Source organism: Musca domestica, unplaced genomic scaffold (genome assembly GCF_030504385.1).
Source record: "Musca domestica strain aabys unplaced genomic scaffold, Musca_domestica.polishedcontigs.V.1.1 4, whole genome shotgun sequence".
Classification (NCBI taxonomy): domain Eukaryota; kingdom Metazoa; phylum Arthropoda; class Insecta; order Diptera; family Muscidae; genus Musca; species Musca domestica.
Window position 1 is genome coordinate 9,317,831 of NW_026712328.1, and position 14,498 is coordinate 9,332,328.

At 34.4% G+C, this 14,498-nt stretch overlaps 1 protein-coding gene across 4 annotated transcripts in view; it reads right to left on the reverse strand.

Annotated features, from left to right (window-relative positions):
• The window catches only part of LOC101896953 (hemicentin-1), a 1,222,160-nt gene that overhangs the window by 593,134 nt on the left and 614,528 nt on the right, over positions 1–14,498 (reverse strand). For all 4 annotated transcript variants that reach the window (XM_059126810.1, XM_059126809.1, XM_059126813.1 and 1 more), the window contains exon 8: positions 13,158–13,288. In XM_059126810.1, the coding sequence (XP_058982793.1) occupies positions 13,158–13,288 (131 nt within the window). The remainder of the gene's footprint in view (positions 1–13,157; positions 13,289–14,498) is intronic.

A 14,498-nucleotide genomic window follows, 5' to 3' on the forward strand; every position in this document is an offset into this window, starting at 1 on the left:
TTCTGTATCACAAGCACCATTAAACTGACAAAATTCCAGCGAAGTCAGTTTAGCATTTTGGGCATAACATATGCTAGGAACACAATTGGAGCGAACGACGAATTTCGCCCTGCGCGGCGACAAAATGAGCCGCGAAAATTCGTCGTATGGAACACAATACCGACGAAATTAAAAAACAGCTGATGAAGTTGTTTACTTTTTGCTCATTTGTTGACTACAATGAATTATACAAGAACACATAATTCTTTACGTTCTCTATTATAATTTCACTTATGTCCATCTTCTCTATTATAAATTCACTGATATCCATCTTCACTCAGGCGCAAGTACACAAATAAATAAACAAATTAATTATGTTTTTTTTATACGAGTAACAGATAGTAGAGTGACCATAACAAATTTTAAAGTAAAAAGTAACTTTATTTACTAAAACACATAAAATTCGTACAAGTATGGCCACCTTGTACTGTTTTGTTCGCCGGTCGCCGGCGTATGAAATAGAAATAAAGCTAATTGAGTTCGCGGCGACCGACGAAATTTTCGCCGGTGCCGTGATTGTGTGCACTTCCATATACACATATGTATTTTATTTTTGACGACGAACATACGCCGCGAAAAAATTCGTCGTTCGCTCCAATTGTGTTCCTAGCAATACACATCTCACAAAATCTGAGAGTTAAATTAGCACTTCTAGAATCTTAGGACCATTACTAATGGCGTGAAAAAAATCACATCGGTGGATTCAGGGGGGAAAACAATTAAAACTTTAACTGAAATCCAATATTATTGTCAGAATTAATCTTAAAGGCAACTCAGAACACGCACATCTTCTATATTATACACAACTACCAAACACACAAATTACTGCACTAAAACTAAGTCAATACCTTACTTTTCAATAATTATGCCAAGATTTGTCATTTTGAAATGTATTTAATTGTATAATACAGTTCTATTTTCACCCTACTTTTACACTGATCCGACTGAAAGAGCAACAAACTACATTTTCTCCTTTTTATGCTATTCTCGAAGTGTGCTGTTAGAATGAAGCTATGATTATTATGTTTTCTAAAAAGCTTAACCCCTTCAGAGTTCATGTATACACATTTGACAATAAATATCTGATTTTAATTATACCCTCCGCCTTGGAAAGGAGGGTATATTAACTTTGTCATTCCGTTTGTAACATCCTTAAATATTCGTCTTAGACCCCATAAAGTATATATATTCATAATCAGCATAAAATTCTAAGTCGATTTAACGATGTCCGTCTGTCTGTCTGTCTGGCTGTCTGTCTGTCTGTTGAAATCACGATACAGCCCACATTATTTGACGTAGAGGCAAAATTTAGCAGAGCTATTTGCATTGTGTCTAGGATGGTTGGTATTGAAAATGAGATATATCGGTCCACGTTCTGGTATAGTCCCCATATAACGGTACCTTCCGATATTCGGTATTTTGATGATTTATGCCACATTTTTTCACGGATTTGTCTGAAAATTGGTATTTGTAGGTCTTAACGGGTCCCTGAGCGTGTGGCAAAACATTGCATGTATAGGTCCACGTTGTGGTATAGCCCCCATATAAAGGTACCTCCCGATATTCGGTATTTTATTTTTTTTTGCCACATTTTTTCACGGATTTGTCTAAAAATTGGTATATGTGGGTCATAATGGTTTCCAGCTCCGGTGGCGAAACATTGCATGTATGGGCCCATGATTTGGTATAGCCCCCATATAACGGTACCTCCATATATATATATATATATATATATATATATATATATATATATATATATATATATATATATATATATATATATATGTGTATATTCCAATAGTTGGAATACCGATTATTTTGTAATTAAAAATAAGATCTATACCTATAAAAAAGGAAAATCTTTGTATGTTTGTTTGGACACAGATTTTCCTAACAATTTCCAAGTATACTACATAAAAGTTGTTAAAATATTAGTATCTCCACGTTACGATCGTACAACACACAACACACGTACAGAGTAATTACGGTGTGTTCGCAATGTGTGACACCTACATCATTGTAAATAGATTAGTTCTAAGCGTTAGGGTTACATGTGTAGTGTGTAAGTAGAATAAGTTTTACTCGTAATAAAGCACTCAACAGCAACAGTCGTCTTTCATTTAAACAAACATCTGCAGAGAATACGCAATAATATTCAACAAAAGTAAAATAGGCCATATAAATTTTTGAAATTCCACGGGAACAGAAATGAATCTGTAAAATTATATTGAAATCGGTTCAGATTTGGACATAGTTCCCATATATTTTTTCGGCCGATTTCATGCATTTAATGAATCAAACATTCTATGTATCCCAAAATAAATTTGAAACGTGGATTTTATCAAAAAAAAAAAAAAAAAAAAATAAATAAATAAAAAAATAAAAATAGTTGCCAAATTATATTGAAATCTGTTAAGATTTACAGTTATACAGTTTCGACAAATTTCATGTATTTGGTGCACCAAACACGATATATATTTCCAATTTTAATGGCATTTGCAATGAGTAACGGAATTGGGAACAAAAATGAATTTATTATTTGGAATGTGTGACGGGATTTGATCCGAAAATAAATTTGTCAAATTATATTGAAATCGGTTCAGATTTGGATATAGCTGTACATATTTGATGCACCAAATTTTCGCACATATTCCAATGAAATTCGGACAGAGAGAATAAAATTGATACCACAAAAAAATTGACAAATTTTATTGAAATCGGTTGATGTTTGGGTATAGCTCCCACATATATATGTCGGCCAATTTCATGTAACACGATATGTACGTCCGATTCTAATGAAATTCAGAATGTATGGCGGAATTTGGTTACAATAATAAATTTGATAAATTAATTAGAAACCGGTTAAGATTTGGATATAGCTCCCATATATATTATCTCGGGCGATTTCACATATTTGATGCACCAAACACGTTAAATATGGAGAGTGTGACGGAAATTGTATTGAAATCGGTTCAGATTGGGATATATATTTTTTAATAATAGTAGTAGGCTAACAGTAAAAAACGTCACAACAATTTTAATGAGGAACGGATTTCTACGGGAAGTATGTTGCTTCCTCGAATTCTCTAATTGCAACAGAAATGCCAACCAACTTCAAAGTATTGCACTTTCCTTCACGTTTGGCTTTTGATATGAAATTAATAATTTCGAAGGACAAACTCTTCGTGTATGCGGACTAAATTTGGCATGTTCCTGCCGTCCTCGTGGTCAGCTGTGCCTGGCATGTTCACGCGTTGGTAGACCGAGCTATTTGTCTGTTTACTCATTAGAGTATTACAATAATTACGTTTTTAAAATTTTTGAATTTCTATTATTTTTTTAAACCAAAAAATATTCGTATATAAATTTTTTAATGCATATAAAATCAATTACACCTAGTGGTAAGGGTGTTATGTGTTTGTTTGTAACATGGAGAAGGAAGCGAGATAGACCCATAGTTACTTTTGATGATATTTATAGAATCACTTTCTGAGTCGATTTATGCATGCCAGTCCATCTGTCCATGTATTCTTGTGAACAAAATGCTAGTCGCATTTATTATCCGATTGAGCTGAAATTTTTCAAACAATGTTTGTTTTTCCAAGGACGAAACCTATTGAAATTGGTAATAATCGGTTCAGATTTAAATATAGCACCCATATATCTTCAACCGATTTCGGGTTATAAGTCCAAATGACCAGAATTTTGGTACATTCTATCAAATTCAGTCTAGGACCAAGTACATCAAATTTGGAGAAAATCGGTTCAGATATAGCTACAGCTCCCATATATATGTTTCATCCGCTTTGGGATTTTAAGTAACTAACATGCGTAATATGCACCCACAACAATGATATTTGGTACTGGACATTAGACACTGCTTGAAAATACCTCTGTCAAATTTTATTGAGATCGGTTCAGATTAGGATATAGCTCCCATATATATCTTTATCAGATATCTGGTTTTTTGCCCAAATGAACTGAATTTTGGCTATTACGACTGAATTTGTCCTAGAAATAAGTACTTCAAATTACGTGTAAATCGGTTCAGATATAGCTATAGCTCCCATGTATCCGATTTAGGGTTTAAAGTCACTAACAAGCCTAATATGCATTCCACAACAATGATCTTTGGTACCAGATATCATATACAGCTCTGAAATAAGTATATCAAATTTTGTCAGGATCGGTTCAGATTTGGATATAGCTCCCATATATATTCCTCAACCAATTTCGGGTTAATTGTTCACCAAATGGCCAATATCTGTCAAAAATTCCATCAGACCAAATTCAGTCTAGAAGCAAGTAGAGGTACGTCAAATTTGTTGTATGATCTACTTCAAATAAATTCTTCTGTTACGGGAACTCTGCTAAATATGAATAATGGCATAAGGTATGACATTGTCGGCCCCGCCCGACTTTTAACTCTTCCTTACTGGTTTTTAATAAAACTGATTTGACATTGTTACCCTTCATTTTAAACTAATTTGCATCGACTATATAATTTTTAAACAAATAAATTCGTCGCATTACTTAAAAATATCAAACATATGCCGACCTTAGGATAGATGTTATCCTATAATCGGCATGTCTTCCATGCTCATTTTTAAGGTTGGAAAGACTTCAGTTTTTAAATGGTGGTTGTATTTATTTAAAACTAGCTGAGCCGGTCCGCGTTGCCGGCCCGTAGTTTTAGTCTTTAATACAGGTTTGTATAGCATAATAATTCACAAATCGGGCTCATAAAGGTGCACAAATTTTATTATAAATATTGACTCGACTTAATAGAAATAAATACACATGGAAGGAAGACAAAATAATTTCTGAATACTCAAAGTTAATTACGCTTTTACATCAATTACCAAGGTCTATGTTGTTGTTCATAGTAGAATCAATATAGATCGGCAGACCTGGGGACTCTATGGGACTATACCAAAATATATACAAATGTTGATATTTTTCTGTAATACGGTTCTCTACTCAAAAAGAAGCCGAAATACAGTAAAATCGATTGGAATTGAAATAGAGAAGCTAAGATGCCAAAAAATGGACATATCAATAGAAAAACGTGGCCAAGACCCCGGTAATAGCTGAAATCAGGGATACATTCATATGAGGGTTATACCAAAACGTAGCTCTATGCTTATAATTTTTAGAAGGGACAATTTCTTCAATCTAAAAGGTCAAATTTACAAAATGTTAAATCGGTGTATACCCTTAAATAGGGCCTATATCAAAACGTTGATCGACATGACCCATATTTTGTACATATGATTCTACATGGCACGCATTGGATAGCATCAAAGTTAAAACTCTATTATAAATTTTGCGAAATATAGAGCAAAATGTTTGATTTCATTTGTTTATGGTTAAGGTCATAATGGGCCGTAACCCAAAACCTCCTTTGGATTTTGATCTACTAACCGAATAATTTCCACTTAAGATTTCCCAACCCCCCAAACTGTTTGCTGTTGCACAATGTAATTACTCGCTATTGCGCATAGTCCCCCGTATATCGGTTTCGGTTATTTAAGTACTTGAAGGTTTCGGAAGACTTTTTGGAGGATATGTATCCTTTTTAATATTTTAATTCGTTCTACCATTCGTATAGTCCGCATATTGCATTCTGCATTTCACTGATTGCAGTCCCAATGCATTTTTATACCCTCCACCTTGAAAAGGAGGGTATATTAACTTTGTCATTCCGTTTGTAACATTTCTAAATATTCGTCGTAGACCCCATAATGTATATATATTCATAATCAGCATTAAATTCTAAGTCGATTTAACGATGTCCGTCGGTCTGTAATTTGTATTGTGTCTAGGATGGTTGGTATTGAAAATGACATATATCGTTCCACGTTTTGGTATAGTCCCCATATAACGGTACCTCCCGATATTCGGTATTTTGATGATTTTTTCCGCATTTTTTCATGGATTTGTCTAAAAATTGGTATTTGTTGGTCATAGTGGGTTCTAGCTGCTATAAGTCCACGTTTTGGTATAGCCCCCATATAACGGTATCTCCCGATATTCGATATTTTGATGGTTTTTGTCACAGTTTTTCACGGATTTGTCTAAAAATTTGAATTAATTGGTCATAATAGGTTCTAGCTCCGTTGGCGAAACATTGTATGTATAGATCCACGTTTTTGTATAGCCCTATATAGCGGTACTCCCGATATTCGGTATTTTGATCATTTTCCCACAAATATGTCTAAAAATTGGTATTTGTGGGTCATAATTGGTTCAAATGTTTCCATTACCCTAAGGTCGAGGGTAGTGAAGGTTCGGCCCGGCAGAACTTAATTTTTTTTTTACTTGTTCATTTTGAGTTCACATTGGACAGATTATTGCCATATAAAAGAAGTAGGTCCATTTAACATCGTATTCCGCACTAATTTCAATTTCTTCATCTTTCATTTAGATTTCAAAACAACAAAAAATTTACATTCCCATATAGCATGTCAAATTGAAAAAAAAAATTATGAATATATATCACAAAAATATTTTTTCACATATTTACTGGCTTATATTTATGCTTCGGATTTATAGATTGGATTTTATGCTTTTCTGCCAAGAAACCATTTCGAAATGAATCGTCGAAAACAAACAACCATTAAATTCAATATGATAAGTGAAATTGAAAAAAAAAATCGTACACTATATAAGATTGACAAAAAAAAAGAAAACTTGTCCTGAACTTGTTCGCTGATTTTTTACGGCAAATGTTTTAAGGTTGTTTTCCCAATTTTAGAATTTTTGCAATGAGTAAGTCTCCCTTTTTCGTCCATTCAGTTTCGCCACAACATAACTTGGTACTACACCCGCCTGCAATTTCAAGTCAATTCAATAAAGTTCATTAAATTGAAAAAGTAAAAAACATTAAGTTCGGCCGGGCCAAACTTTAATACCCTCCACCTTAGGGTAAAGGAAACATGAGAGCCCATTATGACAAACATATACCAATTTTTAAACATATTCATGGTGAAATGTGCCAAAAATCATTAAAATACCGAATATCGGTAAATACATACAATGTTTCGCCACACGAACTGGAACCCATTATGACCTACAACTACCAATTTCAGAGAAATTCGTGAAAAAATGTGTGAAAATCATCAAAATGCCGAATATCGGGAGGTACCGTTATATGGACCTATACACACACTTTTTCGCCATACGAACTAGGACCTATTATGACCAACAAATACCAATTTTTAGATAAATCCATTAAAAAGTGTGGCAAAAATAATCAAAATACCGAATATCGGAAGGTTCCTTTATATGGGGCTATACCAAAGCGTGGACCTATACATGCAATGTTTCGGCGCACGAACTAGGAACCATTATGACCTACAAATACCAATTTTTAGACAAATCCATGAAAAAATGTGGTAAAAATCATCAAAATACTATATATCGGGTGGTACCGTTATATGGGGACTATACCAAAACGTGGAGCGATATATGGCATTTTCAATACCAACCATCCTAGACACAATACAAATTCTTCTGCTAAATTGTGACGCTCTACGTCAAATAATGTGGGCTGTATCGTGATTTCAGCAGATAGACAGACGGACATCGTTAAATCGTCTAAGAATTTTATGCTGATTATGAATATATATACATTATGGGGTCTACGACGAATATTTAGGGATGTTACAAACGGAATCACAAAGTTAATATACCCTCCTTTCCAAAGTGGAGGGTATAAAAAAAAAGTGAAAAAGCTGTAAAGACGGGCCGAACTTTGAATACCCTCTACCATTCGAAACGAATTTGACAATTTTCAAAAAATTAACTCTGTTAAAAAATCTTTTAAAATCTTAAAAAAACCTAATGTGACTTTTGTGATAAGCCACTATAATATTCAAATGCTAAACTTGAAAATAATAAGTGTATTATATAGCTAAAATCATCAATACACCGAATATAAGGAGGTTATATTATATGAGTGCTATACGAAGACGTGGACCTGCACAGACATTTTTCTGTCATAGGTTGTAGTATCCATTACGAACTTCAAACACAAAATTTGAAACAATTCCGTTGAATAATGTCGCTAAAATCATCAAAATTCCGAATATAAAGAGGTACTTTTATTTAGGGGCTATACCAAAACGTGGACCTTCACAGATAATTTTCTGTCTTAGGCTGTAGTATCGAGCTTCAAATGCCAAATTTAAAACAATTTCGGTTAATAATGTCGCTGAAATCAACAAAGTACCGAATATCGGGAGGACGTGGACCTACATGGCCCATTTGCAATACCAAAAGTCCTGCAGACATAATATACCTTTGAGTAAAATTTTATCAATCTACTTCATTTTGTTCGGAAGCTAGAGTGATTTCCACAGATGAACGGGCATCGCTAAATCGACAGAGAATTTAATGCTGATCAATAATATATATATTTGTGGGGTGTTACAAACGGAATGACAAACTTAATATACCCTCCATACTATGGTGGTTGGTATAAAAGCACTACAAATGTACATTCGAAAATAGTAAGTCAAATTGAAAAAAATCATGCAAAATAAAACATTACTTGAACATTCCAAAAGTCAAACAGAAAATTTATCATTTTACGAGATTTTGTTTTTTTGGATTTTATTCTTTTCTGCCAAGAGACAATTCCGAGTTTGTCTGAAACGTTAAAATCAGACCAGCGGTTTTTGAGTTTTAAGCGTAGTAATTAACGCAACTTTCTTTAATATATATAGATTTAAGTTGTATATTTTCAAAGTAATTGTTATTCATTTGATTTAAAATTTCCCCGCGGGTCATTTTACACCCCTCCGTTACATTTTGTCCATTACCCATTTATACGTCTTTGTTTACTTCGTAGACACAGACAATTGTAGTAACGAAATGTAAGGAGTAGCTTTTTAAACTCCGCTTTGCGATATTCTAGCTTTTTTAATTCGCTACTAGCTCATTGGTTCACGACCAGAAAACATCAGCAAACCCTACACCCTGTAAAAAAGGCAATATAATTATTTTACGAACAATCTATATATATAACAAGTTAAAAAGTACTAAGTTCGGCCGGGCCGAACTTTTAATAACCTCCACCATTTGCAACGAATTTGGAAATTTTTAAAAAATAAAATCCTTAAAAAATTTTGTTAAAATTTTAAAAATACCGAATATAGCCGTCATATTGGGGTCTATACGACGTGGACATACATAGGCATTGCTTGTCATAAGCCATTACCATATTCAAATTGGAAACTTGAAATAAACGGTAAATAATGTAGCTAAAATCATCAAAATATCGTATATAAGGTGCCGTTAAATTGGAGCTGTGCAAAGACCTGGACCAGCATAGACAGTTTTCTGTCATAGGCTGTAGCATCCATTACGAACTTCAAATACCACATTTCAAACAATTTCGGTGGGTATTGTACCTAAAATCGTCAAAATACCGAATATGGGGAGGTACTGATATATGGGGCCTATACGAAGACCTGGACCCGCACAGACAATTTTCTGTCACAGACTGTAGTATTCATTACGAACTTCAAATACCAATTTTCAAACAATTCCGGTGAATAATGTCGCTAAAATCATCAAAATACCGAATATAGGGAGGTACCGTTATAGGGGGGCTATACGAAGACGTAGACCTGCACAGACAATTTTCTGTCTTAGGGTGTAGTATCCATTTTGAGCTTCAAGTACCAAATTTGAAACAATTCGCGTGAATAATGTCGTTAAAATTACCAAAATACCGAATATCAGGAGGTACCGTTATATGGGGGCTATACGAAAAAATGGACTTGCACAGACAATTTTCTATCTTAGACTGTAGTATTCATTACGAACTTCAAATACCAATTTTCAAACAATTCCGGTGAATAATGTCGCTAAAATCATCAAAATACCGAATATAGGGAGGTACTGATATACGGGGCCTATACGAAGACCTGGACCCGCACAGACAATTTTCTGGCACAGACTGTAGTTCCTATAACGAACTTCAAATACCAAATTTGAAACAATTCGCGTGAATAATGTCGTTAAAATCATCAAAATACCGAATATAGGGAGGTACCGTTATATGGGGGCTATATGAGAACGTGGACCTACATGGCCCATTTACGAACTTAACCTGCCTACTGGAAAAATAAACATGTGTGCAAATTTTTAGCCATCTATCTCAATTCGTTCGAAAGATAGCGCGATTACAACAGACAGACGGACAGACAGACAGACGGACAGACAGACAGCCGGACATCGCTAAATCGACTCAGAATTTTACGCTGATCAAGAATATATATACTTTGTTGGGTCTGACATGAGTATTTCGAGGAGTTACAAACGGAATGACAAAGTTAATATACCCTCCATAGTATGGTGGAGGGTATAAAAATCAATTGTTGTTCGTTGGTAATGGAATCAGTTGGTTATACCCCAATTTAGGTTTTTAAAGAAAAAAATATTGACCGCGCCTACTTTTACGCCCATTTCGATTCATCTAAAATCCTTATATTTGCCAAAATAATGAAGATATCGGTTTGAAAATTATCACACGAGATACTGTTGACTTTATATCCAACACTACCTATTTATTTGGGGGCTAAGGAACTGACCACGCCTACTTTTTAAAAAATACAACTGACAAATCATATATCGTTAGTTGGTCGGAATCGGCAGCACCTTTTTTATATTATTTTTACGAATGTTTGTCATACTCAGAATTAGATATATATCCCATATATATTTTACGATTTTATGTATTTGATGCACCAAACGCTGTGTATCTCCAATTTCAATTAAATTGAAAAAGTGTAACGGATTTTGGTAAAACAAGTAAAAACGCTGTAAGTTCGGCCTGGCCGAACTTCAGCAGTTGGAACAAATTTTCAAAAAAAAAAAAAAATACATAAATGAACAAATAAATAATATCCGTTAAAAATTTTATTAAAAATCTTAAAAATATCGAATGTAGCCGTTATATTAGGGTCGACGACATGGACCTGCATTATAAAAATCATCAAAACACAAAATATAGGAAGGTACTATTATATGGAGGCTATACCAAAATGTGGATCTGCATACGGGGCCTATACGAAGACCTGGACCCGCACAGACAATTTTCTGGCACAGACTGTAGTTCCTATAACGAACTTCAAATACCAAATTTGAAACAATTCGCGTGAATAATGTCGTTAAAATCATCAAAATACCGAATATAGGGAGGTACCGTTATATGGGGGCTATATGAGAACGTGGACCTACATGGCCCATTTACGAACTTAACCTGCCTACTGGAAAAATAAACATGTGTGCAAATTTTTAGCCATCTATCTCAATTCATTCGAAAGATAGCGTGATTATACCAGACAGACAGACGGACAGACAGACAGACAGACGGACAGCCGGACATCGCTAAATCGACTTAGAATTTTACGCTGATCAAGAATATATATACTTTGTTGGGTCTGACATGAGTATTTCGAGGAGTTACAAACGGAATGACAAAGTTAATATACCCTCCATAGTATGGTGGAGGGTATAAAAATCAATTGTTGTTCGTTGGTAATGGAATCAGTTGGTTATACCCCAATTTAGGTTTTTAAAGAAAAAAATATTGACCGCGCCTACTTTTACGCCCATTTCGATTCATCTAAAATCCTTATATTTGCCAAAATAATGAAGATATCGGTTTGAAAATTATCACACGAGATACTGTTGACTTTATATCCAACACTACCTATTTATTTGGGGGCTAAGGAACTGACCACGCCTACTTTTTAAAAAATACAACTGACAAATCATATATCGTTAGTTGGTCGGAATCGGCAGCACCTTTTTTATATTTTTTTTACGAATGTTCGTCATACTCAGAATTATATATATATCCCATATATATTTTACGATTTTATGTATTTGATGCACCAAACGCTGTGTATCTCCAATTTCAATTAAATTGAAAAAGTGTAACGGATTTTGGTAAAACAAGTAAAAACGCTGTAAGTTCGGCCTGGCCGAACTTCAGCAGTTGGAACAAATTTTCAAAAAAAAAAAAAAAAAAAAAATACATAAATGAACAAATAAATAATATCCGTTAAAAATTTTATTAAAAATCTTAAAAATATCGAATGTAGCCGTTATATTAGGGTCGACGACATGGACCTGCATTATAAAAATCATCAAAACACAAAATATAGGAAGGTACTATTATATGGAGGCTATACCAAAATGTGGATCTGCATAGAGAATTTTCTATCATAGGCTGTAGTATCCATTACGGACTTCAAATACCAAATTTGAAGCAATTTCGGTGAATAATGTCGCTAAAATCATCAAAATATTAAATATTGGGAGATGCCGTTATATGTGGACTATACGATAACGTGGACCTGCACAGAAAATTGTCCGTCATAGGCTTTAGTATCCACTACGAACTTTAAATACCAAATTTAAACCAATTCCGGTGATTAATGTCGCTAAAATCATCAAAATATCGATAATCGGGAAGTACCGCTATATGGGGGTTATACAAAGATGTGAACCTGCACAGACAATTTTCTGTCTTAGGCTGTAGTATCTATTACGAACTTCTAGTATGAATTTTGAAACAATTCCGGTGAATAATGCGCTAAAATCATCAAAATACCGAATATCGGAGGGTACCGTAATATGAGGGGTATACGAAGACGTTTGACTCCACAGACAATTTTCTGGCTTTGGCTGTAGTATCTATTACGAACTTATAGTATGAAATTTGAAACAATTCTGGTGAATAATGTCGCTGAAATCATCAAAATACCGAATGTTGGGAGGTGCCGTTATATGGGGGACATACCAAAACGTGGACCTACATGGCCCATTTTCAATACCAAAAGTCTTGCAGAAAACCCACTTCATTCCGTTCGGAAGCTATAGTGGTTTTCACAGACGGACAGACATCGCTAGATCGACATAAAATTTTATGCTGATCAAGAATATATGTGCTTTGTGGGGAGTAAAATGTATATTTCGAGGTGTTACAAACGGAATGACAAATTTAATATACCATCCATACTACTGTGGAGGGTATAGAATTCCCAAATCATATTTGTACATACAAGTTTATTTATATTTTTCAATACACAAATACTTACATTATGCCGCCATTCAATACGATAGACCGGCGGCTCTGCCTCGACCAGGCAATCAAAATATACATCAGATCCTTCCCTGATCGCGTTAGGATCCAAAGATGTCCCCAGCTGAACGTAGGCTTGTGGAGCATCTAAAATGAAAAAGTAAATTACAAAAAAGTGGATTCTATAATTAAACTGTAAAAACTTTTAATAGTGTTGCGACCAATAAAACCAAAATTAAAAAAAAGAAAAAAAAACAATTAAAGAAATTAAGTACGCTGGTACCGAAATTACCATTTCCATTTGGAACGAATTTGGCAATTTTCAAAAAATAAAATTAATAAATAAATAAAATCCGTTAAAAATTCTGTTAAAATCTTAAAAATGCCGAATGTAGCCGTCATATTAGGGTCTAAATGACGACGTGGGCATGCAAATGCAAAATTAAAAAAAAAATCGGCGAATGATGTAGCTATAATCATCAATATAGGGAGGTAGTGTTATAAGGAGGCTATACGAAAATGTGGACTTGCACAGACAACTTTCTGTCTTAGGCTGTAGTATCCAGTACGAACTTCAAATACCAATTCCGGTGAGCAATGTCGCTAAATCAGCAAAATACGTAATATTGGGATGTACCGTTATATGGGGGCTATACGAAGATGTATGCCTGCACAGACAATTTTCTGTCCTAGGCTGTAATATCCATTACGAACTTCAAATACCAACTTTGAAACTATTCCGGTGAGTAATGTTGCTAAAATCATCACAATACCCAACATAGGCTGTAGTATCCAGTACGAACTTCAAATACCAATTCCGGTGAGCAATGTCGCTAAATCAGCAAAATACGTAATATTGGGATGTACCGTTATATGGGGGCTATACGAAGATGTATGCCTGCACAGACAATTTTCTGTCCTAGGCTGTAATATAGATTACGAACTTCAAATACCAACTTTGAAACTATTCCGGTGAGTAATGTTGCTAAAATCATCACAATACCCAACATAGGGAGGTACTATTATATGAGGGCTATACCAAAACGTGGACCTGTAGAGACAATTTTCTGTCTTAGGCAGTAGTATCCAGTACAAACTTCAAATACCGATTCCGGTGAGTAATGTCGCTAAAATCATCAAAATTCGGAATATTGGAAGGCACCGTTAAATTGGGGTTATACGAAGATGTAGACCGGCACAGACAATTTTCCGTTTTAGGCTCTAACATTCATTACAAACTTAAAATACCAAATTTAAATCAAATTCGTTGAGAAATGTCGCTAAAATCTCCAAAATACCGAATATCGGGAGGTACGGTTATATGGGGGCTATACCAAAACGTGGACCTACATGGCCC